Source organism: Pelodiscus sinensis, chromosome 5, assembly GCF_049634645.1.
Source record: "Pelodiscus sinensis isolate JC-2024 chromosome 5, ASM4963464v1, whole genome shotgun sequence".
Lineage (NCBI taxonomy): Eukaryota > Metazoa > Chordata > Testudines > Trionychidae > Pelodiscus > Pelodiscus sinensis.
In genome coordinates this window covers 107,331,594-107,358,562 of record NC_134715.1, presented here as the reverse complement: position 1 = coordinate 107,358,562, position 26,969 = coordinate 107,331,594, and the positions used below count along the sequence as shown (strand labels likewise).

The window sequence follows — 26,969 nt, the reverse complement described above, 5'->3', positions numbered from 1 at the left end:
AGTTGGGAGCCAGAGGGCAAGGCAGAGAGGCATGGACGGTGCATCAGGGCGCTCTGGCCCCTCTGTTGTAGACAGTTGAGAGACCCAGGGCGCTCTGTCCCTGGCTGCAGAGCTCCAGCCCCAGCCAGGTAGGCAGCAGCAGGGCTAGACTGGAGCCCTAGCTGTGGGCATCAGAACACCACAGGCCATATTGGGTGGGACCTCCTCAGGACCAGCAAATCACCTTGTTTGGGACCGGTCCAGATACTGAGGGTGCCAGATAAGGGAGTCCAACCTACACTGTAAAATTCTTGAAGTTAGTCAGGAGGGACATTCCTTTTAATGTGAAGTAGCCAAGTTATTCATCAGGAAATAATCTTGCCTCAGGCCAGTTATAAGTGCTCTGTCAAAGTAAAGCTGAGTTTCCATCCATAGTGAAATTACGTGCAATAGCCATAATTGTAGCTTTTTAAATTTCCCTCCTTGGTGTAACACACTTCACTTCATGAGAAAGAAACTGTAATGTCTCACTAATGTTTTTTTCTCTCTAACTTCTCCCCCCAGGTTACTGGATTTCCTATTCATATGCCATTTTCTGAAATTAAACCTTTAATAGAAGCTGTACATAGTACTGGAGTCCATAACATCGACATTTCAAATGCAGAATTTGCTCTAGCGGTATACGTTCATGCTTATCCCAACAATGTTCTCTCTGTGTGGATTTACATTGCTTCACTTGCACGTAATAGATAAAAAAAAAAGTCTATGCTGGAATAAAGGCATTAAATGAGACAGCAACACCATGTCAGAGAAATGTTTTGCTGTAAAAAAAAAAAAATCAGTTTTATGTAAAGGATTTCTTTTGAGTATTGCTCACACCCCCACCAGGGAAGATGAAACAAAGCATATTAGCATTCTGGGTATTGCCGGGGCAGATATTTTGAGCATTGCAGTCCTTGGTTTGTGCCTACATAAAAAATCGTGTACATGCTGGCGCTTGTCTCCATATTCTATGAAACATTCCATATGGGGTGGAGCTGTTCTCCAGTTTGTACAGAGCTGAGAGAATAAAATGCTAGTATAGTGGCAGCCCCTACCCTCTGGCTTCCCAGAGATGTTAATTGTAGACATAGCTTCACCCGCTTTCCCATCCAGGCACAGTCTCAACAGCTTGGGTTAAAAATAAGAGGAGAAGTCTACCTACCCCCTTTCAGCTAACATTAACCTGTATGCATCCTCTGTTGTTGGCTCTCCAGTGAAATTACTTCCGTTAAGAGACTAGTGAACAGCTTGGACCGGTGCTATTCCTTATCCTTCCATGACTACATTGGCTCAATTAAATTAATTAGTGTGTATGAAAGAATCAGGCACTTGAAGAATTGTTATGTTTGTTCTTTTAGTAGTAGTATTCTTCACAGAAGTTACTGCTAAACATAATGGCATCTTTCACACAAAAATAGTAACAGAGCAGAATTACTCTCATAAAACTTCATAGGGGTGAGGGCTGTTTCTGCACTAACAAATGCTACCTTTTTTTATGAGAAACATTTCAGGAGCGATCACTATATGAAGTGTATAAGAGTTTTTTAGGTCTAGTTTGCTTCTTTTTAAAAAAAAGTTATGTCTTTGCAAGTATTTCACAAAAAAAGTTAATGGTAAAGTATCTTTGTAGAGATTGAACCTCAGGTCTGGCGATATCCATGGTCTGGCATGATTTTAGTTAGCCAGATGTCCACGTATCATGGGTGTGGCTAAGCTTCCTGCCGTTCCATAAAGTTTCTTATAACCATTAGTCCTGGCTCTCAGCATTCTGTGCTGTTATTTAGCTCTAATTCACCCCCTGAATGTCTTCTAAGAGCCCACTTAGCAGTGGAAGTGTTGGTAATGCTGCTATACAATACTGACCTCCTGTGGTTCAGCAAATTTTCTGATTCAGTGCCAGTCAGGTCCCGAGGGTGCCAGATTAGAGAGGGTCAACCTGTACAAACATTCCCTGCAATTTAATACTTTACCATGAGCAGAGATGAAGTATTTATCCGTCACTGGACAGATATAAAAATTACTAATTTAAGGCAGTTACCAAAAAAGCTATGGTCACATTTCCCCATCTCCACTCCTACATGGATTTGTTAATGCCATCCTCATTACAAAATCAAAGTTACTTTTTTTAACCAGAATTCCTAGAAATGGCTCTGCATATTCCGATACTCTGGTGCTTTCCAGTAGTACCTTCTTCTGGCAGAGTGGTCCCCATCCTATTGCCCTTAAAACATGAGCAAGCATGAGAAAAGGCTAGATGGGGCACAGTACCATCACCATCTCAGTTTCTTCCACAGCAAATTCACACTAGGGACTGCAGATCCGAAGGGATACCTAGAGACTGCAGAGGTGCTGCAAAAATATCAACAATTTAAAAAAACCCTCACCTCAAATCTATAGTTAGGGGTGACTAGAGGGCACATGGGGTCATATGCTCCCTTCCCAGATTTCTGCCTTCCATTAGGCCCTGGTTTCTGAAGTGCTGCTGTAGCACAGCAGAGCAGTGGCATGTCTTTTTGACTAGCTATTGCCTGCTCAATCACAGTTAGGCAACAGATCTCTCTTCTGCAGTGACACTGCAATTTTTGGTTGCAGGCGAGGTGCCCACTTAGGTGAGTCACAGTATGGGTGTTGCTCAACAGCAAAGCCAGGCAGGGCTCAAAGAAGAAGCATCACTTGAGTGCTATTCCCAGCCTTTGTGGGTTGGGACTGGAGTTCATCCAAAAGGTGCAGTTCACTGCAGGAGAGAGATCTGTCTCTGCCATCAGAAGGGGTTGCCTTGCAGCCAATGGCACCACAAACAGGCAGCAACTAGTTAAGAGAACACCTCACTGCTCTGCCCTGCTGTATCAGCCCTTCAGGGAATAGGGCCCAGCCTGAGAGAAGGCAGCCTTTGTATTGCAGAACCTGACTTTAGCTGTGTGTCCAGATCAGCTTCTTTCTTGCAGTTTTAAGACCTAGTCTCCAGGTGGGCTGGATAACAAGACAGAACAGCTCCTGATGCCTCCCACCAGTGCTCTAGTTTGGGACTACTGCAGTGAGAACCTGGCACATGGCACCTGACCAAGAGGGCCTTTGTCCTTCCATGTTCTACCTCCTCCCTAAGTGTGTGCACAGTAGGCAGACAAGGGTTAGCACAGCACAACTAGCCACATTGTTGCTTAGTCTGAACAGAGAAGGGATTAGGGTGGCCACAGTCAACATTTGGGGAAAAAATGGTTACTCACATTTGTAACTGTTGTTCTTCGAGCTGTGTTGCTCATATCTATTCCAATTAGATGTGTCCACATGCATGACTATTGGAAAGTTTTTCACTAGCTGCTACCCCTTGGGTCAGCTGTGGAACTCCTACAACATCCTATGAGAGACCCTGACAGTGGGGAAGGAAGGGTGGAACAGATGTCAGCAACACATCTCAAAGAATAAGTCACAAAGGTGAGTAACCATTTTTCCTTCGAGTACTTGCTCATATGTATTTCAGTTAGGTGATTCATAAGACTTTGCCTGCACAACAGCATAGTGCAATGTGAAGGCATGTACCAAACACCAAGTTGTACTCCTCCAGGAAATCTGCAGGGCTGCATGAGCCAGGAATGCGGCCAAAGATGCTTACGCTCATGTGGAGTACACAGTTAGTAGTGTGGAGGGATCTTGGCCAAACAGTAACAAGTGCAGATGCACACGGTGATCCAGGAGGATATACACTATGGTGAGACTGGCTGTCCCTTTACCCGACCCACCGTTACGAACAGTTAAAATGTCTTATGAAAAGGCTTGGTCCATTTGACGTAGAATGCTAGTGCACATCTCATGTCAAGGGAGTGCAGGCGTTCCAATGAGGGTTAGGGTAGAACCTGTGTGGAAGCTGGAGACCCACCTTTGGGAGAACATCCACGTGAGGGCAAAGCTGATCCTTCTTGTGAAAAACAGGGTATAGAGGCTCCGAAGTGCTGAGACCCTGCTAGCAGAGTTGATGGCAACCAGGAAAATCACCTTCCAAGACAAACAGAGCAAGGAGCATGTAGCTAATGGCTCAAATGGGGGACACATTAGAGCAGAGGACAAGAAAAGAGGGCAGGTTGTGCTGGAGGATGAAGCCCATCCCTCTCCTTGAAAAATGCCCAGCTAAGGGACTCAAGAACACTGCCACCTGCTTCCCCTGGGTGAAAGGCGGAGATAGCCACCAGATGCAGGCAAAGAGGTCACCAGGCCTTGTTGCTCCAAGGATACCAGATAGTCAAGCACTATAGCATGGAGGTAGAGAGAGGATCCAAGTTGTGCTGTAGGCACCAGCATGAAAACGGTTTCCATTTGGCCAGGTACATAAGTCTGGTACATTTGGTTCTTTGCTGCTTGGAGCCACAGGTGCTGAAACTTTTTGACCTTGGATCTGCTGGGGAATTCCTACAGGAATATGAGCTACAGGTCATTCTCTCTCTTCCTATAGGTTCTGGGTTTGCCAGAATGAAGATCCAAATAGCAAACCATCTTCTCCCAGGCACTGAATGTGGTTGGTGAATGCCAGTAAGATGGACAACCATCTTTAAATCCTGGCTTTTAATATTTTTTCCATTTCCACTGTAATCCAAAAATGAAAAGCACAAATAGCCAAACAGCACTAAGAAAAAAGCAGCAGCTCTGGCAAGATTAAAGGGTCACATCATTTTGTGGCACAGAGTTGGGAGGGACTGAAATGTTTATCCTTGCCCTCAGAACATTGGTGATGCTGATGGAAGGGACAAGGACTCAAGAAAGCTCTAGCCAACAGGCCCTAGAAGGCTCAGAGAATGGTGAAAATCCTTTCTGAGAATTCATATTTTTAAATATTCCTGCTAAACTAGCTGTAATGAAGAACAGAGACTCTAAATAATTGAACCTACAGATGAAAGGAAATGAGATCAGAACCCAGACACTGACTAAAACAAGAACATATTCATCAGAAATAAACCAGGCCAGTCAAGAAGCGAAGGATAGCAATTTTAACTAACAGTACTACAGAATCTAAAGGAAAGAGATGTAAAAATCCATCTCCCTGCCAATACAAGATTTTAGGACCCACTATGTTGCCTGATATCCTCCAATAGCACTTGATTACAGATGCTCCAGAGAAGGCACTAGTATGTCCAAAATGGATAATTACAGAATAAACGAGTTCTTCCCACTCCCAAGGTCCCCATGCCATCCTGCACTGCTGCCTCCAACACAGAAGCAGTAGTGAACGGCAACAGCAGCCAGATGCTGCTCTGGCAACCTTCACAGAGCAGCTTCTGTCCGAGCAGCAGCATGGAGAGGCAAGTGGCTCCACTAGAGCAGATAAGCACGGGAATCTGGTTTGAAAGGAACCTTCCCACATGTACCAGCTCCAGCCTGCCCCCTCACCCTCCCACCATGCTGCCTCTCTCTACCAGAGGCTTATTGGTTAATTGTTCAAACATCTACATGCTAACATGCCTAGAAATGTCCACGATAACGCCAAGATCTCTTTCCTGATTTGTCGTAGCCAAATTAGCCCCCATCATACTGTACGTGTAGCTCGGGTTATTTTTCCCGATGTGCATTACTTTACACTTATCCACATTAAATTTCATTTGCCATTTTGTTGCCCAATCACTCAGTTTGGTGAGATCTTCTTGGAGTCCCTCACAGTCTGCTTCTGTCTTGACTATCCTAAACAGTTTTGAATCATCCGCAAACTTTACTACCTCACTGCTTACGCCTTTCTCCAGATCATTTATGAATAAGTTGAAAAGGATTGGTTCCAGGACTGACCCTTGGGGTACACCACTAGTTACCCCTCTCCAATCTGAAAATTTACCATTTATTCCTACCCTTTGTTTCCTGTCTTTTAACCAGTTCTCAATCCAAGAAAGGACCTTCCCTCTTATCCCATGGCCATGTAATTTACACAAGAGCCTTTGGTGAGGGACCTTGTCAAAGGCTTTCTGAAAATCCAAATATACTTTATCTACTGGATCCCCCTTGTCCGCGTGTTTGTTAACCCCTTCAAAGAACTGTAACAAATTAGTAAGACAAAATTTCCCTTTACAGAAACTATGTTGACTTTTGTCCAACAAATTATGTTCTTCTACATGCTTCACAATTTTATTCTTTACTATTGTTTCGACTAATTTGCCCGGTATTGAAGTTAGACTTACCGGTCTGTAATTGCCAGGATCGCCTTTAGAGCCCTTTTTAAATATTGGTGTCACGTTGGCTACCTTCCAGTCATTAGGTACGGAAGCCGATTTAAAAGATAGGTTACAAACCACAGATAATAGCTCAGCAATTTCCCATTTGAGCTCTTTTAGAACCCTTGGATGAATGCCATCCGGTCCCGGAGATTTGTTAACATTAAGTTTTTCTATTTGTTCCAAAACCTCCTCTAATGACACTTCAATCCGGGACAGTTCCTCAGATTCATCACCCACAAAGGACGGTGCAGATTCAGGAATCTCCCCAACGTCCTCAGCTGTGAAGACTGAAGCAAAGAAATCATTTAGTTTCTCCGCAATGGCTTTATCGTCCTTGATTGCTCCTTTTATAGCTCGATCATCTAGGAGACCCACAGGTTTTTTAGCAGGCTTCCTGCTTCTAATGTACTTAAAAAACATTTTATTTCTTTTTGAGAAATAACATGATTTTTTTTGAGAATATAACGATTGCTCAAACACTAGACCACACTGATGTCTTCAGAATTACTGCCTGCCAGCACCAAGGCATTATTAAATTATCGTTCCATCCACCTACATTTAACATGTGGTTTTAATGAAGAAGCCAAAGAAACTTCCGTTTACTTTATTTGAACTACTTGCCAAGGGTAAGGGAGGCCTCCTTCAAACCTTAGGTACTCGCAACACACAGCAAATAAATACAGAACATAAATACAGTGTATTTATTAATGCTTTATCTTTTCCTGTAACACTAATAAAAATGTATAGATCTTGTTTGTAACAGAAGATTTGGTTCCTACCCTGACTCCAATATACACTTGTCAACTACTGGACTCCCTGTATTCCAATTCATGTAGATTATTTATCACCATCAAAGTCCTCAAAGCTCTGTTTATTTTATATTTGTTTATAACATTAAAAATTTAATTATTTGAAAATCCCTTTCAAAATTCACCATCTTAACAGGTTTTATAATGGGAGATGATTGAGGCCGCTCTGTAAATACAGTACATACACAAATGATTTATGGAGTCCACTGCATAAAACGGGCAGTATTAATTGGTCTGACACTGTACATTTTGACATTACATTTTAAAAATATATATTTCAAATGCTAGGTAAAACTGTGGTGTGAATGGGAATGTTTTATTTGAATATACTTTTCAAGCCCAAATACAAAATCAATGCTATAGGAAAGTGCATCTTTCCCTAATTTTGCAAGTATAAAGGAAGAATTTTGGGAAATGGGAAGAAACAACACTTTTAAAGATGTACATCATCAATAAAATGAAAAAAAATACATTTCAAATTATTTGCAAAGCTTTATATTGTATTTGTGGATTTAAAAAATAAAAGAACGGTAAGTCCCACTCACTTAGCACTAAATAATCCAATGAACAATATAGAAGTGCCAAACTTTGAGAGAAGTGGCATTGTGGGGGAAAAATAGATGAGCATTTACCCATCCCCAATACAGTAAGTAAAATAATACCCAACACCTTTGAAACCAAAATGAAACTTGAGAGATTGTTACAACACTGTACAGTTTACTCAATTAAAATTTTAAGTTGTGGGGTGAGGGTGGGGCTAGTATAATAAATCACACTCCCAAAGAGATATTAACACAATATGTGGACTGTAAGTAAAGTGCATGATAGGAAGCCTGCTCAGCTAAATGAAGTAGACTGAAAGATCAGAAGTCAAGGGTCATTCACCAGAGCGGCAGCAGGCCCGAAAACCACACTGCAAGTTCTGGCATCCACTGGCAGTTTCAGCATGAGGACCTGCATAAAAACAGAACAAATGTGAAAGGAGGAAAACAGGGTTTTTTGTCCATCATTAGGATTGTCTTGGCAACCTGGTTATTTATGAATTAGCTGATTCTGCCCCAAGGAACATGAGTTTAGAACTGAAGAATTCTGAAAACAAACCTCCATGAGTATCCCTGTATAAATGCAGCTCACTGATTTTCCACTCTAATTTGGCTGATGCCTTATTCCCACCCAAACACTTGCGGTTACACCTTTACATTAAAATATCAAAAACAGCACATAATATAGAAAGCAACCTGACTTCATTACCTTTCATACTACAAGATTCATCTGATATAACTGTATTTTTTTAACCCTTTCAGACACATTTCCACATTTTTTTCCATTCAAATTCACTTGAGTCTGGCTTCCAACATAACCACACAAGTACAATTTTAATAGTGAGATTGTGAAAAGCTCTCCAGAACCCACCTTTTCCCCTCAATACACTGAAAATACAAATAAAAACATAAGAATGTATTTTTAGTACTTTTAATACATTTTAGAATGTAATTACAATCAGAAAAGTTATGCACTGACAATAGCATCCGTGTGTCTCTGGCACCACTTGCTCTCAAGCAGTAACTTAAATCAAAAGTGGTAAGTTCCCAAATAAAATGATTTATTTAGATTCCACACTGAAAGCAAAACCTGGTGTCTGGAAATCTGTTTTCTACATACATCATAAATAAGAATCTGTATAAGGCAGAATAAAATACACATGACGTGTCTGCAAGACATCAGCTCCACGGTGTTTAAAACAAAAACCTGTGTTCATCAGACAACTGACCTGAAAAGGTAAAATGACAAAGTGCCATTTTACAGTAATGTTTCTGATCAACTTTCTAATCACTGTGCCAAATTTTGATCCAAGATAAAGCAATGAGCTGATACAGTATGAAATACTTAAACAATCCATAGATATGTAAAAAGTTATTTAATCTTTGTGCAGTGCTTGGAAATACAATGCTACATTTGCACAAAGTATTACTAAATTAAAGCAAATTTAAGAGGATGCAGATGAAAGTTATTTAAACAAATAGTTTAGTTTATTGCTAATTATTTTTTCTGACATTATCTTTGAAAAACAAAGTGATATAAGAATAACTTCAGTAATCACAAAAAGCAGCTGCCTCTGGAGTGGACTATAGCACACCACACCATAGTAAACCACTTTTTAATAAGCACTGAATACAATAACCAGTTCAAGAATATGTTATTCAAATGAGTATGCTGCTGGGACATCATGGCCAACTCTTTGAGCCCTTATACAGGGTAAAAAAGGTTGTGGTCCTGACTAATACTAAACCAGAGGTATGTGTATCCCTTGGGGTATGCAGAGGTCTTCCACAGGATACATTAATCCCTCTGGATATTTGCCTAGTTTTACAACAGGCTACATAAAAGGCTCTAGTGAAATCAATACAAACTAAAATTTTGCAATCACCTGCTATACTAAATGTAACTATAATATTTATATTCCAATTGATTTATAATTATTTGGTAACAATGAGAAAGTAAGCAATTTTTCAATAGCATGCCATGACATTTTGCAAGTTTATGTCAGACGCTGTAAATCAAGTCATTTTTAAGTGAGGTGAAACTTGGGGGTAAGACAAATCAAGACTCCTGAAAGGATTTCAGTCATCTGTAAAGGTTGAGAACCACTGGTTAAGGCAAGTATTAAAGTCCTTAGGAGATCTCACCTAAGAAAACAAACAATTTAAGAAATTACATTTGATCTCCCTAAATTATCCCTGATGTGGTAATTGTTCACACAGCATGCAAAAACACATTTGATGCTTTGCAGAACAGACAGAAGTACATGGTGCCTGCCCTGAAGATCTTATAACCTACTTTTAGACATGATGCAATAAGTGAGGGTAAGGACCAGCATTAGAGTAGTAGAGCAGTAGGTTTGCAAAATTACAATTACTGCTTTCTTGGGGGCAGAGGGGGAATGATTGTTTTTAATAAGACTCATTTCTTGTGGGCAACATGAAAGAACTAAGAGTTAATGGGCTGGGAGTAGTAAAAGACAGTTGTGGCTTGGTAGACTAAATTTGGGAAGATGTTCCATGAATTGGGGGGGGGGGGGGGGAAGAGGTGGAAGAAGACATGGAAATAGTGACAGGTAAAGCAATCAAGACTGGCATCACTGACGGAATGGAAGAAAACAGAGGAATAGCAAAAGCAAGTAGCTCCAAGAAGTAGGAGGGACAGGTTTGCACAAGCCATTGAAAAAACACATTGTGAAGAACAGGAAATCACTTAGGAATTCATTTAGGAAGGCCGACATGATCGTAACAACTGATAAAGAAGATCATTTTAGCAGCTGCATTCTAGATTCAATGGAAAGAAGCAATGAGAGCACTGAGGAAGCCCGAGAAAAGAGAAGGTGCAGGAACTGAGATGCAGAGCATAAACAGGATACCAAGTAAGGATGTTAAAATAGGGATGTTAGATAGTGTGTAATTGAATAGTCGTATAACCACATTCAATTTTATTGGTTACACAACTACTCAATAGTCTCCAGAGGCAGGGCCAGCAGCCAATGCGGTTCTGGCTTCCCCCTCCCCTCCACAGGAGCCCCTGCCACCCAGTGCTGCTGTCCCTCTATCAGAGGCAGGAGCCAGTCCACCAGGGGAGCTGGTTTAAAAATCAGCTTCCCATGCAGCCTGGCTTGCTTGCCACCCTGCACTGCTGCCTCTGACCGAGTAGCAGCAGCACGGGTTGGCACAGCCCCTGTCCAGGAGAGTGGGGAATCCAAGCTCCCCATGAACAGAGGCTGCTCCGCAGCAGCATGGGAAGGAAGGGGACAGGTCGCACCATGGAAAAGGTGCTGGGGGTAGCCAGCTTTTAAGATTGATCACCTCTGCCCTCCTCTGCCTCTATACGGGGGAGAAGGGGCGATCCACAGAGCCAGCACACGAGAGCCAACACAAAAGCCAACTCCCTGCGCTCCCACCTGCCCCCTCACCCTCCACGCTGCTGCCTCTAGGGCACCGACTCCCCCCCCCCCCCCCCCCCACGCTGCCTCTGATACAGAGGCAGCAAGGGGGATGGAATGCGTGTAGTTGACAGGATTAACTGGTAAGCCTGGGCTTGTCAGTTAATCATATAGTCATCTACACACTGACATCCCTACCTTTACCTCCAGTATTAGGATCCTATCCCATTCCAGTTGAGGTCAATGTAGTCAGATGTAGTTCAATGGAAGTCAGATTAGACTTAACTTTTCATCTTAGCTTTGCTTCTACTGTTACAGCTCTGCCACAGAGATAAAGTAACGTGGCTTCAGGATGAAAAGCGCTATACAGATGATGTTACATAAATACAGTGGGGATTTCTGATTTTTAAAGAACAATTAAGTAATTCACAATCATCAAAGTATGCAGTTAGTTTATGTAACTGTGTTATCTCACTCAATATTACAGAGTTAAATAAGTTATATAACTGTGTAATATTCTCCTCCCTGGCCTCCTCTCTTTTGTTACACTTACTTGTTGCATTTTGACTGTATCAGAGAGCAAAGCATTAGGGGCAGGAACCATAACTTCATATTAGGGATATAAGAGACTAGTCAACTATCCGATAAGCAAAAGTTTATCAGATAGTCAACTAGTCTCTCAACTAGTTGCTTCACCCTCCTTGCTGCCTCTATCAGAGACAGCAGAAAGGGAGGGGAGCAGAGCCGGAGTTGGGAGGAGCCATCTCAAAAGCCAGTTTCTCCTAGCACCACCTCTGCAAGGGCAGGGGAGGCAGCAGGGAACTGAACATAAACCGGGAATCAGCAGATTCCCATCTCGCACCCAGTCCCAGACGTTGTGCCTCTGCTTTTTAAATGTACTACCAGCTCTTAATACCTTTAAAAAGCAGAAATGCAGGAGTGGGGGACCTGGCGCAAGCTGGGACTGTTGATTCCCAGCTTATGCCGGGTTCCCCACTGCACTCCAGGCCTTTACATTAAAGGCTAAAGCACAGCGCAAGCCAGGAATCAGCTGGCCCAGCTCATGCTGGTCCCCCTCATCCCTGCTGCGCTTCAGCTGTTAGGAGCTAACCCCGCTGCAGCTCCCCCACTTATCGACAAACTGCTAGAAAATCCATCGACTTGCTGATTAGTTGATTAAACTAAATTTAACATCCCTACTTCATATGAATTTTTAATGCATCAGGCACAGTGGGACTCAATTCTGACTGAAGCTTTTGAGTGTTACAACAATAAAATAGTCTAGTATACACACTCATTAGTTCACAGAGCCCTCAAGATTCCCCCCAATTTAGCCCCATTTCTAACCAAATAATCCCAAAAGGAGGATGAGATGATTGGGCAAGTATATCTACCATTATGAGAACCTAACTGCTCACATTTTAGAGAAGTGAAATACTCCTCTATTATCTGAGGACCTGTCCTTTACAGCAAGTCTTCAAAATCTACATTTAATAAAGACAATTGAGGGAAGATGACAAAAGGTTTTTTTAAATGGTCTTAAGACACTCATTCACCTACACTAAATGCATAACAATAGCTGCAACTGTTCTCTGAGGCTCTGCACTTCTCACTGTTATCAAAATAGGCATATTGGGTCACTGTGGCTTATCTGTCTCCTCATTAGCATAAGGTGGGCAGAAGTCAATGTAGAGGAGACAGTACTGAGAACATGCAGTGAAAATAACTAAAGCAAAAATCGAAAAGTCAAACATTCCCCTCAGAGAAACCCAAATTCTTCAGTTATACTCAAACATTTACAAACCAACCAACCAGTTTCTCTAAAGTGAGATTGGAACCTAATTCTCTGTACAAAGCTTAATTCACTCTCTTGGTACTACTGTGAGCTAGTAAGGAACAAAACCAACACAAAACTATCCTCACATCCTCCACAAAGGAGGAAGTGAAACATACAAAGCATCTTACTATTAGCATGGACACAAAAGAAGGTGGTGCTTTGTGTGAACATGCACACATCAATGCTTTAGTATCATGGATTGTTATGCACATTGACCAATACAATCTCTCCTCCCTGTTACCAGCGCTTAGCCTCAGACTCATGGGCCTACATGACCACAGTAATCACCAAAACAGAGCAATACCACTGAGGGTTTGGATTTACACTTTGGGGTACATATGCTCGGAAACAATTTCAATTTTTTAAAAAATCCAGCATAACAAACCGAAGAAATTGGGGTGAAAGCTAACCTAATAAATCACCGAACTCATTGCTATACTACAAAAAAGTCTGATTTGGGTGGATTTTTAAACTTTGCGCCCCCAAAGGTTATCATGTACTGTACAAAAAGACATTACCGTTAATGTTGTCACAGTAGTAAAAGTGTTCATCGTTTAAAGAAGGGCATGCAGCAACCAAATCCTGCAGGCCTGCACCAGTAATAGTAAGACAGCCAGAGAGATTAAGGTGTTCCAAATGTGGCAGTCCTCCTCCCAGAGTCAACGCCCTACGATCAAAGAGAAAGTCAAAACATGTTAAGACAGAACAAAGAACTGGATTGCAGTCATTGCATATTCTTCATTTGTGTTGCCAAATTCATGGATTTTCTAATATGGAGCAATGTTAACATTGACACAAGGGAAAGTGATGCCTTATGTCAACACTCCTCTCTCAATGCTCATATATTCATTAAAAAAAAATATCAAAGGAGCCCTTAATGCAATGGTCAGCCTTGACCTTGCCAATTTTGTTTTCAATACAGCCAGTCCCCAGGTTACGAACGGTCGATTTACGACTGTTCGTACTTACGACCAAACCCTCCCATTAAGTGTTCGTAAAGGCGGTCCCTGAGTTACGAATGCGATCCGCGCTTACAAACAGCATGGTCGCATATAAATGAATGGGGTCCGATTTATGAACACTTGGGAGTTACGACCAAGTGTTTGGTCCATAACTCATTCGTAAGTCGGGGACCAGCTGTAATTAGATGACGATACTTCAGTATGTAAATTAATACCTGAGCTTCCCTCTGCTTATTACAAGGAGTACCTACTACAGATGCTAAAGCAAAATTATTACTTAAACCAATTAGAAAAACAAAACCAGAGTTGCTTCTTTTCCTTACACAACGTGCCTTTTTGGACACTCTTCCTTTAAAAGGGATGATCCAGACTGTCCCAGCAACTAGGCTGAGTGGCTTCCTGTTATAAGATTACATCCAGCAGAGATCAGAACAAAATTCTTCAGTCAACTCTGCACTAGGGATGTCAGCAAGAGGTTGACTAACAGATAAGCCTAGACGTACCCCTGCTGTGGCTCTGCAATTTAAATGTAGGAGGAGTCAGGTTGCCTGCCCACCCAGCTCTTACCACATTTAAACTGCAGAGCTGCAGCAGGGGTAGATCCTGGACCCGGCGCGAGCCGAGACTCAGCATTTCTTCCCTTAGCAACTAATCATGGAGTTGATAAAATTCTATTGACTACACAATTAGCGAATTACCCACCTCTTAACATTCTTACTCTGCACCAACATTTGAACTCCTGCCAAGGCTCAATCCAAAGAGTATCTGATTGCCTTGTTGGAGCCAGAAGTCAACCTTAGTTTTTCAGAAAATCCAGAACCAAACAATGCCCTCCAAATATATTACTTTAGCCAGAGATACTCAATTTGTGGAACTGTTCCCAATTTTTTATCTCCGAACAACAACTTCTAGAGGTTGGATAGGTCCTCTAGCTACACAAGAGAAAGGTGCAGTTCTTCTACAGAACCCACTGATCTACCCACAGAACCTTCATTTAACATCAGTGTAGGCTCTCAATTTAACAGAGGAGTACAATTTTAAAGCCGCAAGTCCAAGCTTAACTCAAGTACTGGTTTTAGTACTACGATGTAGCACTACTACCTGATAAATAGGGCAAATGATAGGTGCTCCTTTTAGATAAATTTTGTAAAAACTAAAATTTTACATGTGTGTAAACAAAAATAGAAAATTACATATATGCAATAAGACTAAATTAAAGTAGCTATTGCAACTGCAACTTTTAATAATTTTAAATGGTATGTTCTTAATGCTACTTTAATTCAAGTTGTAGTATTTAATTATCTGCTTAATGTGAGCCTTTATACACTGAGTTTTAAAACTTGGATTCCTAAACTAGTATTTAAGAATCTACCTATTTACTGAAACCAGTGAGAGAAATTTATTGCTCACAGCTCAGAAAATTAGGTCAACAGGAAAATTTTCAAGTTTGGGTGAGAGTTTATATCATGACATCTGTATTTGCACAACTTCATAATAAATCTTTAAATGTGCAGTATGTTGAAGACAGATCAATACACTACAGAAACCTTATAGAAAAGTTACTGATCTACAGTATTCTGCCACATCAGTGGCTTTCCGTCTTCTCAAAGGAAGGAGTGGGTGTTGTTTAAATCATTATGTATTTTGATGATTCTCAACCAGAAATAGGGAAAGGAGCTCTGTCCTCCACTCAGACAGAGCAGCAACTTAAGCATCTGGAAATATATATTGTGATGCCACAGAGGCAACCTTTGTTTGAAAGCCTTATGTTAAGCTGCATACGATCTCATCTTGCAAGGCTAATCTTGTGTAAAAGGACTCTGATATCTTCCTCATCACATTTGATAACTTTCAAGAAAGAAAAGGCTAAGAAATTCTCTGATGGCTATTGTACCTCAAAAATGGCTACTTACCTGAGACCATGGTCTGTGATCTGATAACATCCAGACAGGCTGAGGAACTGAAGAACTCGTGCAGTCTCTTGGTCTGATTTTTCACTCCCAGAGTATGCAAAGTCTTTTCCCTCTGACTGTCTAGTCCTTGTTGATTTTTTACACAGTGCAGAGGACTCTGGGAGTGCTTGAATAGTTTTTAGTGCTACCCCAGCACAACAAAATGAGTGACTGCAGTAAGTGAAGGCAGTAGAAGCGCAATGCTGCTGCCAACAGACACTAGTCCTTAGTCCAATAATGTCTTTATTGTAACATGATGAACAACTAAGACTGGATGCTGGTTCCACAACACAAAGTCCCTCAATATTTCTGGGTCGCCCTGCAGCATCTTCAATATCAGCCAGATCATCTGCATCTAGCATCCAGACATAGGCAGAGCTGAAACTTTCCAAGCTGACAGGTTTAGTCCAATAATTCTCATTACCTTCTTCCTTAATAAGAGTTTCATTAGTTATATCATGCAAACTATATTTCCTATGGGACTGTATGGTGATGTCTTCGTTTCTCCACACAGTCTTTGCACTTCTGTTTCTGCAACTCTTCAGAACTCTTTTGCTGTTCTGAGCTGACAGGATACCCAAAGCTCTTGAAATCTTCTCCATGGTCACATCTGTGATTTTTTCACAACCAGACAGATCAAGATGGCGAAGACTCTGACAACAACCAATCCATGACCAACTGAAATCAGAAAAGGATAAACTGAACATGCAGTTCTACGTATGTTTCTAAAGGCTCTTAATGAACAAAACACGGACAGATAGTTTCCCAACTTTTGCACAAGTTATATATTAATCTTAATTCATTAAGGGCATGTCTACTCTTGGAAATTATTTCAAAATAACTTATTTTGAAATATCTCCCACAGTAACTATTTTGAAATAGTGTGTTGACACTGTAGGAAAGTCCTGAAATTAGTACGAGGCAGGCTCCCTTAATGTGAATGTACTATCTCCATTTAGAAAGGAGCAATTACTTTGAACGACTCTGGGGAGCAGTTATTTCTAAACAGCACCAGTGGAGTGTCCACACTACTGCTATCTCGAAATAAGTGTTATTCCTCATGGAAATCAGGCGTTATTATTTTGAAATAATGGGCTTGCTAGTGTGGATGCTCCACTTGTTATTTTGAAATAACTCCTTAGTGTAGACCAGGGCTAAGTGATTACATGTGCCTTGGCTCTGAAGGGACAGAAAAGTGAAATTTAAAAATATGATTTGGCATTAATACTACAGTGAGAAGCACTTTATAAATGTCTAAAAAGAGTAAGGATATCTTAAAAAAAACATGGAATGAAACATGCTCAGCAATATTATTTATTATTGGCATAATTGCCAACATTTAAGTCTCCAGGGGTCCAGGACTTCTGTTTAATAAATTTCAAAATGATTTTTAAGACTAACTGAAGCTACTGGACATCTGAGTGGTTGAACAATTCTAAAAAGTAGTTCTTGTTGACTGAATAAATACACTTGTCAAAAAAGCTGTCCTAATTTACTGGAAATTAGCAAGCAACTTGAATACTATCAGTTCACACAATGGCTTGAGTGAGCTGGCAAACTTGGAAAAGATAATATACTCTGAAATCAGAAAACACGAGATTTGGTCCTTGTTTTTAAGGTAAAAAATGTTAGCTGAAACCTTCCAAATACCTTGGTAGGGATTGTAATTTGTCAGATGCTTGACATAATTTCATAGGAGTTACAAGCTCTGCAAGTAGAGAACTTCCAGAGGACCAGCACCGCTCACAGAAGCTCTATATGCTCATGAAGAAGCAATGAAATCTTTTAGCATGTTACAGAGGATTGCCCCCACCTCGAAATTTGGAAGAGACCTTAAATGTTCTGCTAACGAATCTTTTGTTCAGGGGTTACATAAATCCACCATCATAAATCATAAGAGCTTGTAACCTTCATCAGCCTCATACTTATGACATACATAAGTAGTACTTGGTCCTGCTGTGTAGGCAGGGGACTGGACTCGATGACCTTTCAAGGTCCCTTCCAGTTCTAGGAGACAGGCAATCTCCATTAATTTATATTTATATTCATGCTGTTAGAACATACAATTTTAGCCCCTGATACTGTAGCATTGGCTGGATCCAGGCAGCAGTTTGCCTTGATCCTCCCTTCTTTAATGTTGTTTTAGTTTAATTGTTGATTATGGTTGAATGCATATTCTAAGTATAATTATTATGCTAATCGTTGTATTGTTGTGGGTTTGGATTTGTTTTTTACTAGAAAAATGTACAGATGTAAAGTTTTTAAAATCAAATAACTAACCTTTCAAATGCAGAGTCTGAAATATCAGTTTGAGTGAGATCCAGATGTTCCAAGTTAGGACAAAGTTCCAAGAACTGTCTAACCTAGTAAAGGATATGTAAAAATAAAGAAAATGCAAAAAACTTAGAAAATTAAACAATCTCACAGCCAAGATGCAAATGATTGCTCATCTGTGCTGCAGTTCAACTTCACTGACAATACAAACTGAAGCCAATTATATATTACCAATTATACCCTGCATCCTCATACTTAAACTATTAATGCTGAAAATACATACCATTTTGTTAGAAACTGCAGAGCTGTAGGCTAATACTAGTGTTTTCACTGAAGTGCCTACATGTGGGAGAACATTATGAATTAAGCCATGGAGTAAATGCTTTTCCATCTGTGCTACGTTAATTGCAAGCAAGTCTTCTGCAGCCTCTTCTGTAAAATAAACCAAAGAGAAATATAAGAGTTAATAATAAATTTAGATAGATTTAGAGAGTGGGAAGTGACAGTGGTTCATCCGGCCTATCCCTGTCCACTCTGTAAACCAAATTGAACCACAGTTGGAGTCACTGGTGTAGTAAGATAGAGGCCTAAAAGAAAAGCCCATGTAGCACAGGCCTGGTTTGAGGCCTGACGCCTAGCTAACAATAGATAAAATATGGCTAACCTAAAGGAAAGCTAAACTGTAAGCAAGAACTGCTGCTCACAGAACTTGGCATGAACAGGGCTAAGAGTGCAAAAAACTAATCGGTGCTAGGTACCAACTGCAGAGCAATAATTGGTACTGGTCATAAGTTGAAATCACACGCTCATTACAAAAGACCTTGTTACCTGCTCCTCACAGATACAGACCCAGGTTCAGAAAAGGTCTAAAATGACAGCATGATGGATAAAGATGATATAATCCAGTGGTCCCCAACGCGGTGCCCGCGGACGCCATGGCGCCCGCTGGGGCATTTATGTGCGCCTGCTGAAATATCTGGGCTGGCCCAGCCCCCCGGCACATGGCACATGCGTGGTGCCGGCCCCGGGTGCGGTCCCTGCCTGGGCGTGCGGCACATGCGCGATGCCAGCCCAGGGCTCAGGGCGTGTGGGCGGCCACTACCCCCGGCACGTGCAGTGCTGGCCCCTGCCCCAGGGTGCGCGGGCGGCCCCTGCCCAGGGTGCACGGCACATGCGCAGTGCCAGCCCTAGGCTCAGGGCACGTAGGTGGCCCCCACCCCTGGGCATGCAGCGCATGCATGGCCCCACCCCTGGAAGCACAGCACATGAGCAGTCCCACCCCCAGATGCCCGGCAGCCACGAAAGGTTGGGGAGTACTGATCTAATCAAACCCATGAGGTACAGGGCGATAGGTGGTATCTAAGTAGCGTCAGAGGATGGTGACCTGACAACGTCAGAGGGTGGTGACCTGTTACATCAGCAGTGAGGTGTGATTAGTTGTACATGTATATAAGGTGGTGTCTCTGGATGACCTAGGTGGCAGTGGGAATTTCCCACTGATTGAGTCATTCCATTGCTACAGGGTATATATGCATAGTGTTTTAGAAGAGTCTACTGACATCTATTACTGTACTTCGCTTAACAATAAACCTGGCCTGGCACCTTCGATCTTATCTGGTTTGTGGTCTTTGTGGGCTTTCTTGGAGTCTGCTTGTGGAGACTAAGTGCAGGCGTTTTGTGACACCCAGACCTGCAAAGAGTGGAACAAGGATCATGCTTCAGGAATTCCCCCTTTCTCTGAAGTTTGAAATGTTGAGGTTGATAATGGGGGCTAAAAAGGTTTATAGATTCTCATTGACCTCACGGTAGCCCTGGAATACTTTAAGGTATTAAGATATGTGCCTTTCTTCTGGGCAAAGAGCTCTGTGCCCTCAAAAAAGATCTTCCACAATGGACTGCATCTCTTTTGGAAATCCAACTTTTGGAGCCATGATGCCTATCACATCAATACCACTATAGAGATGGCTGTAGCTGCTTTGTTGATAGCACCAAGAGCCAATTGTAATGATATTTCTGATACTAACTAACCCTGTTCCATGACTCCTTTAAAGGAAGCCTGAAGTGCTTCAGGTAATTTGTTAATAAAGTCACTGAATTTATTATAATTTGTAATTATATTTGGTCATGAGTGTTAGATAGTTGGCGACACAGAATTACAAGGTGGCAGAGGAAAATGTCTTCCTGCCAAAGGAGCAAGGTATTACCAGGGGATGTTAAATTTCAATTAATCAACTAATCAAATAGTCCATGGAATTTCCATTAATTGATAAGGGGTGGGGTTGGCATGCTTGCTATCCCTGTTGCACCTCTGCCTTTTAAATATACGGTAAAACTCCAATAGTCCGGTTGGGGGTGCGGGTGGGAGGGGGATTGGGTTGAGAGAATGCAGTACCTCCTGATACTCCAGCATATCTGATAATCCGGCACCACCTAGGTCCCAAAGGTGCCGGATTATCAGAAGTCTACTGTAGTAAGAGCTGCCCAACGGTGGCTCTTACTACATTTAAAATGCAGAAGAGCAGTGGGGACTCAGGCAGTTCCCATTCGCCTGGGGTTCCGTCTCAGCCTTGAAATGTAGCAAGAGCCCCATGGGGTGTGGTCTCCACTCACCTGGGGTTCTGCCTCTCCCTTTGAAATGTAGCAAGAGTCCTAAAGGACTCTTGCTACATTTCAACAGGAGAGGTATAGCAGTTGGACCTGCTCGTGCTGTTTCCCTGCCGTGCCTCTACTTCCCCTGCCCCCCTCCCTGTGGAGACAGTACTGGAGGGAACCAGCTCTTAAGCAAGTTCCCCCCAGCACAGGCTCCTGCTCCCCCCAGCTTGCTGCTTCTCTCTGGTAACGGGAGCGGGGGAGAGTGGGAGGAACTAGTCAACTTACTACTCAACTACCTGATCAGCATATACTGATCAGGTAGTCGACTAGTCATTTACATCTCTAGTATTACCAATCCCTGTCAGATGGTGGATAGGAGTGAAGCTCTGGACTGGTGTTACTGGCCATGAGAATTGACAGCATCTATCCTGATGGAATTGGGAGGGAAAAAGGAAGACTGATTTATTTTCAGGGACATAATATTTTTTGCCTGCTCACTTGCAAGTTGGGAGCCACCCAAGCCAGTGTTTGCTCACAGTTTTGGCAGGTACCAAATATCCCAGTGGCTGTAACAGTGCCAGGGGAGAATACCTGTCCCAGTCTCTCCGGTACTGGGTGAATTGCCACTGGTAGTACCAAGGTAGACTCATATACTGGGAGCATCTCCTTGTGCTTGTTCTTGTGTCTCTGTCTCAAAAAATCAGTACCCTTGCTCATACTCTATGTGGGCCTAGTACTCAACAGTTGTCATACGTGGGTGTTCGACTGTGATCTTGGTGCCAGTGTTGCTGAAAATGTCACTCGCAGCTATCTCTAGACTCACTTAGGGAACTTCCCCGCTCTTTTCTAGAAGGACTTACAAGAGGAGTCCCTAGCTTGTCTGCTAGAAGATTGAGGTTATAGAGCTAACTCCATGAATATAATCTTCTGGCAGAACTCTCTATCCTTTCAGGATCTCACTCAGAGCTGCTAGCTGAAGGTGAACTTAACTTACTGTTTTTGGCCCTCACCAAAGCAACAAATGCACTGAGTGCACTTTTCTGCAACCAAGAACACCTTATGCAAGTGTGGCACTTTTTGAAGCCCAGGGAGATGGGCATAATCTGCAAAGGGGAAGTCCCTAAGGGAGAAAAGGACAGGAAGAAAAGTAAAAAGGTTGTGGGGGTGATTTTAGTTTTTTGCAAGGTAGGTAAAATGAACAAACAGAAATACAATTAGAACTGTAGAAAACTAACTGTAAGCTGCAAACAGAAGAATTGTAGCCTTAACAGATTGATAATAGCTCCGCCTCTAGTTAAGAAGGAACTGGAATGGTTAGCTCACACAGCGTGGCTAAGCTCATGGCACACCACAAGGAGAACACATGTGTGGACCCAAAGGACACTGCTGCCATAGTACTCTGATCAGCAACACACACAGACACACCCGCAGGAAAAATACTTGTACCTAAAAATATGGATACAAGTGAAAAGTTTAGCAAAACACATGTTTAATAATGCACTTTATAATTTGCTAAACTCTGGGAAATAGGTTCCAGGAGAGTGATTTTTCTACTTGTCGATCTTATTAGCTGTCCTATAGAAATCAACCCCAGGAAACAAAAGCAACCAATCCAATAGAAAACTATCATAACATTGCACAGAAAAAATGTTTCTTTCAGATTCTACACCATTTGGGGTTTTACAGGTTGCTTCCAAAACTTCAAAACCTAGAGACAAACTGGTGAAATGCAGAATACCAGGCATTACTTGGTCCAAACAACAAAGCTTACTATACTAACTGAAACAGCCAATTCTTTTTTCCATTAGTAATTCTGAGTAGAAAATGTTGCAGTAACCAGCTACAGGTTTCAAAGGCAAGAATCATAGATGCTGTTTAAAAAGAGACAAATTTGCTGACTCTGGGCCAGTAGTAAAGAAAAGAAAACTATTATGCGTCATTGAAGTCAATATTTTGTAGAGCACCTTTAGATCAAGCAGAACTGAGAAACTAAAAACCAGAAAATAGCAATACATTTTTAAAATGAGTTTTATACTGGAACTTGTATTCAGCAGAGTGAATCCAATTGGTATCCATCTTCAAGATGGGGAACTTCTTAAAAACAGAGATTTTAAAAAATAATAAACTATGGTCTTGCCCCTTTGCAATGTTCAACTCAAGCTGAACCGAACACACAGATGGAAACAGGATAGCCAAAACAGAGATAGGAGCGTAATTCATCCAAGCCTCAGTAAAACAACACAGAGTATTTAGCTACCATTAAATGGTGGACAAAGAAAGTCTGAGTGCGCTGTGTTTTGTATACTTCACAGAGAGTGAAAATCATGAGACATTGTTTAGGGTAACTGCTTGCCACTATTTTGTTTAATAAAGGACAGTGTGGATGCCTCACAAACACACACAAAAAAAGTATGTTTGGAAACATTTATATCCATGTAATATGTAGAGGACATTGACTAACCACTCAAGAGCTGCTACAGCAATGTTCTTTAAATTTTATTAAATTTAATCTTAATCTTTAATTATTCATTAAAAAACTGGACACATTCAAAATGTTTTCTGTTAGCCCAAAGTAAAAGTACATACTCCAGATTAAAATGTTCTTCTTTTATTCATAACTGTAATCTATGGACTAAAATCAATGATAAAGAAGATGTTTTTAAAAAGAAGATATCTACATTGCCTCTGTATAAAATTATAGTTATATGATTACACGTACTGGGGGTTTTGCATCGTCATTAGAAAAAAAACTGCAAAGGAACATTGCACAGCAATTTATTGTATATTAGATTTTTGCCTACCAGATTCATCTATGTCGGCATCTTCATCCCATTCCTGAAAAGCACGACTTTCATCTTTTCTATTTTTCACCCACTCCTCATCAGGTTCCGTATCAAGATTAGCTGCAGGACCATTGTACCAGTCACCTATTCAACCCCAAAAAAATAAAAAAATGAAAAAGTGCTGAAGGAAATATTTGATTTTATAACTGAAAATTCCAGCAATTATTTGTTATACATTAGGGTAATTAAACTATTGGCTATTTCCTTCAACTGAAGTTGAATTGGGTCATTTCATATGCAATTCCTGATATTTATATTAAAAGTGACCATTCAAAAGCTTTTAGAGTTTCCTTGGAAAGTTTCAATATATCAATTTTCGTTTATTGTTATACTTCTTAATGAGGACTCCCTATTTTTCATCCCCTTTCCCACTAGGGTTTAGTATGAATATGCAAAGTTTAGGACTGAAATAACTGTTCTTCTCATTGAAAATGTTTAGAACTTTAGAACACGGTAAATCAACAAAACAAGTATATTTATTTATTAGGGATGTACAAGGTTATTTGGTAAATATTAAGGAATGCATGCCAGTTAACCAGACCCTGCCCAAACCTCAGTAGTCAACCACCAGCATTAAGCCAGGAGGAGCAGTCCCAGATATGGCAATGCTAGGCAGGCCATCCTGGAGCAACCCCCACTGCGCCTGGCTAGCAGGACCCTAGGCCCAGCTGCCCTTAGTCAGCCCACGAGAGTGACATCATTTCATGATTAACTGGTTCAACAATACAACTGTAATAATTTAACTTGGTTAAAGGTTTTAACCAATTTTTACATCCCTAATCTTTATATATACACAGTTCATTTAATAGATGGTGTAGCTGCTTTGTCAATTTACTAAGCAAAAACACCTATATTAAATAAACAAGCTTCCTTTCTGATATGAAATCCTCATAATTTATAATTCATGTAACTTGGTCAGGAGCTGATCAGTTTGGAATAAAAACACTTCCAACTGCTATAGTTCATGAGTTTTCAATTACACATTGCATATTTGAGACTAAGTCAGGTAGAAAACAAGCATTTGCTAGTGGACAGCTGGTTGCATTTGAATTTTATCTAATGCAAGTTTCTCTTACTACCTATGGGGAAGCAGTGAAATGTCAACTAAGTGACTGTAGCTGCTGTGGCTTATACCTTATACTGGAGTATTATAATACAGTAAAACTCCATTGGTCCGGCATCTGACGGTCCGGCACTCCTGATGGTCCAGCACCATCAGGAACCCGGAAGTGCTCCGCAGCCGGACCATTGGAGCTACTCTGCCCCCAGCTTCCCCTATTCAGCCGCTGCTAAAACTGACCAGCAGCTGAATCAGGGAAGCCGGAGGGAGAACAGCTGGGGCGCTGCCGGGTAGGTCCCCTAGCGCTGCTCCTGGGGGCTGCGGGATCAACCCGGCAGCACCCCAGGCGTCCTGATTCAGCCACTGCTGAAACTGACCAGCGGCTGATTCCAGGAATCCCGAGGCAGAGCAGCTCTGCTTCGGGCTTCCCGGAGTCAGCTGCTGATCAGTATCAGCAACGTCTGACTTGGGGACACCTGGGGCAGAGCAGCTGGGGTGCTGCCGGGTTGATCCAGTAGCGCCAAGGAGCGGCACTGCGGGACCAACCCAGCAGCACCCCAGCTGCTCTGCCCCAGGCGTCCCCAAGAGCAGCTGGGGTGCTGCCTGGTTGGTCTCGCCGCGCCAAGTGTCGGCGTTACCCCGCAGCACTCCAGCTGTTCTGCCCCAGGCATCTCCAATTCAGCCGCTGCTAGTCAGTTTCAGCAGCAGCTGAATCAGGGATGCCTGGGGCAGAGCCGGACTATCGGAAGGGGGGGCTATGAGGGGGTCTGGGGTGGCCTTCATAGTCCCCCCTTCCGATAGTCCGGCAGATCTGATAATCCGGCACCCCCTGGGTCCCAAAGGTGCCGGATTATCGGAAGTTTACTGTAACATGAAAAAGGGGCCTCCTCCGAAATCTGGGACTTTCTGGTTTAGCAACATCTGTAGTAGGGATGTTATTTATAGTTAAATCAACTAGTCTATGGATTTTCCATAGACTAGTGACACTAGTCGATAAGCAGAGGAGCAGGAGCAGGGTTGGCTCCCAGTCCCGGCAGCTAACCTGCTGTGGCTCTGACTTTAAAATGTATTAAGAGCTAACAGGATCTTAATTCATTTAAAGGTCTGAAGGGCAGTCGGGTTTTAGCCCTTTAAATGTACTAAGAGCCCAGAGGCTCTTAATAGAGGCAGAAAGGGGTGGGGGAGAAGTGAATAGTCAAGGAACTAGTCGACTATCCGATAAGCTTTTGCTTATCAGATACAGGCAGTCCCCGGGTTATGTGGATCCAACTTACATCGGATCCCTACTTAAGAAAGGGGTGAGGGAACCCCGAACTAGCTGCCCCCCCCACAGCAGACCACCGAGACGCGCTGCGGCGGTCTTGCCGCCCGCGTCCTCTGCGGCGAGAAAAGCCGCTCGGCGTCTCCCTGGTCTGCTGGGGGGGCTCCCCCAGCAGACCAGGGAGACGCAGAGCAAAGCCGCAGAGGATGCGAGCGGCGGGACTGTGGCGCGTCTCGGCGGTCCCGCCACCCCCGTCCTCCGCGGCGAGAAAAGCCTGGTCTGCTTGGGGGGAGGGAGAATGCACCTAGTGCGCTCCCCCTCCCCCCCAGCAGACCAGGCTTTTCTCGCCGCTGGTCAGTTTCAGCAGCGGCTCAATCAGGACGCCTGGGTACAGTAGCTGGGGGGCTGACGGGTTGGTCCCACAGTGCTGAGGTGTGGCGATATGGGGACCAACCTGGCAGCGCCCCAGCTGCTGTCCCAGGCGTCCAGAATCAGCCGCTGTTGAAATTGATCAGCGGCTGATTCCAGGAAGCCCAGGGCAGAGCAGCTCTGCCTCAGGCTTCCTGTAGTCAGCCGCTGGTCAGTTTCAGCAGCGGCTGACTTGGGAACACCTGTGACAGAGCAGCTGGGGTGCTGCCGGGTTGGTCCAGTAGCGCCGAGGAGCGGCGCTGCGGGACCAACCCAGCAGCACCCCAGCTGCTCTGCCCCAAGCATCCCCAAGAGCAGCTGGGGTGCTGCCGGGTTGGTCCCGCTGCGCCAAGGGTCGGCGCTACCAGACCAACTCAGCAGCACTCCAGATGCTCGGCCCCAGGCGTGTCCGATTCAGCCGCTGATGGTCAGTTTCAGCAGTGGCTGAATCTGGACGCCTGGGACAGAGCAGCTGGGGCGCTGCCAGGTTGGTCCCCGCAGTGCCGCACCTCGGCGCTGCGGGGACCAACCTGGCAGCACCCCAGCTGCTCTACCCCAGGTGTCCCAAAATCAGCTGCTGCTGAAACTGATCAGCGGCTGATTCCAGGAAGCCCGGGGCAAAGCAGCTCTGCCTCAGGCTTCCTGTAGTCAGCTGCTGGTCAGTTTCAGCAGCGGCTGGATCGGGGACACCTGGGGTACAATATGTACCAGTTCCGACTTACATACAAATTCAACTTAAGAACAAACCTACAGTCCCTATCTTGTACGTAACCCGGGGACTGCCTGTAGTCGACTAGTCACTTACATACCTAACCTACAGTCCGAAAGGAC

The 26,969-nt window shown here is 42.9% G+C and overlaps 2 protein-coding genes across 7 annotated transcripts in view; one reads left to right on the top strand and one right to left on the bottom strand.

The window, feature by feature from the left end:
• CC2D2A (coiled-coil and C2 domain containing 2A) overlaps window positions 1-777 on the top strand; it is a 138,861-nt gene extending 138,084 nt beyond the window's left edge. For all 6 annotated transcript variants that reach the window (XM_075930704.1, XM_075930702.1, XM_025178410.2 and 3 more), the window contains one exon: window positions 544-777. In XM_075930704.1, the coding sequence (XP_075786819.1) occupies window positions 544-732 (189 nt within the window). In that variant the 3' untranslated portion in view covers window positions 733-777. The remainder of the gene's footprint in view (window positions 1-543) is intronic.
• Window positions 778-7,313: 6,536 nt separating this feature from the next.
• The window catches only part of FBXL5 (F-box and leucine rich repeat protein 5), a 45,362-nt gene continuing 25,706 nt past the window's right edge, over window positions 7,314-26,969 (bottom strand). The window contains exons 6-11 of the mRNA XM_075930708.1: window positions 23,368-23,493; window positions 18,258-18,406; window positions 17,981-18,063; window positions 15,662-16,378; window positions 13,305-13,453; window positions 7,314-7,972 (exon numbers count right to left, since the gene is read on the bottom strand). Coding sequence (XP_075786823.1) covers window positions 7,896-7,972; window positions 13,305-13,453; window positions 15,662-16,378; window positions 17,981-18,063; window positions 18,258-18,406; window positions 23,368-23,493 — 1,301 coding nt within the window. The 3' untranslated portion in view covers window positions 7,314-7,895. The remainder of the gene's footprint in view (window positions 7,973-13,304; window positions 13,454-15,661; window positions 16,379-17,980; window positions 18,064-18,257; window positions 18,407-23,367; window positions 23,494-26,969) is intronic.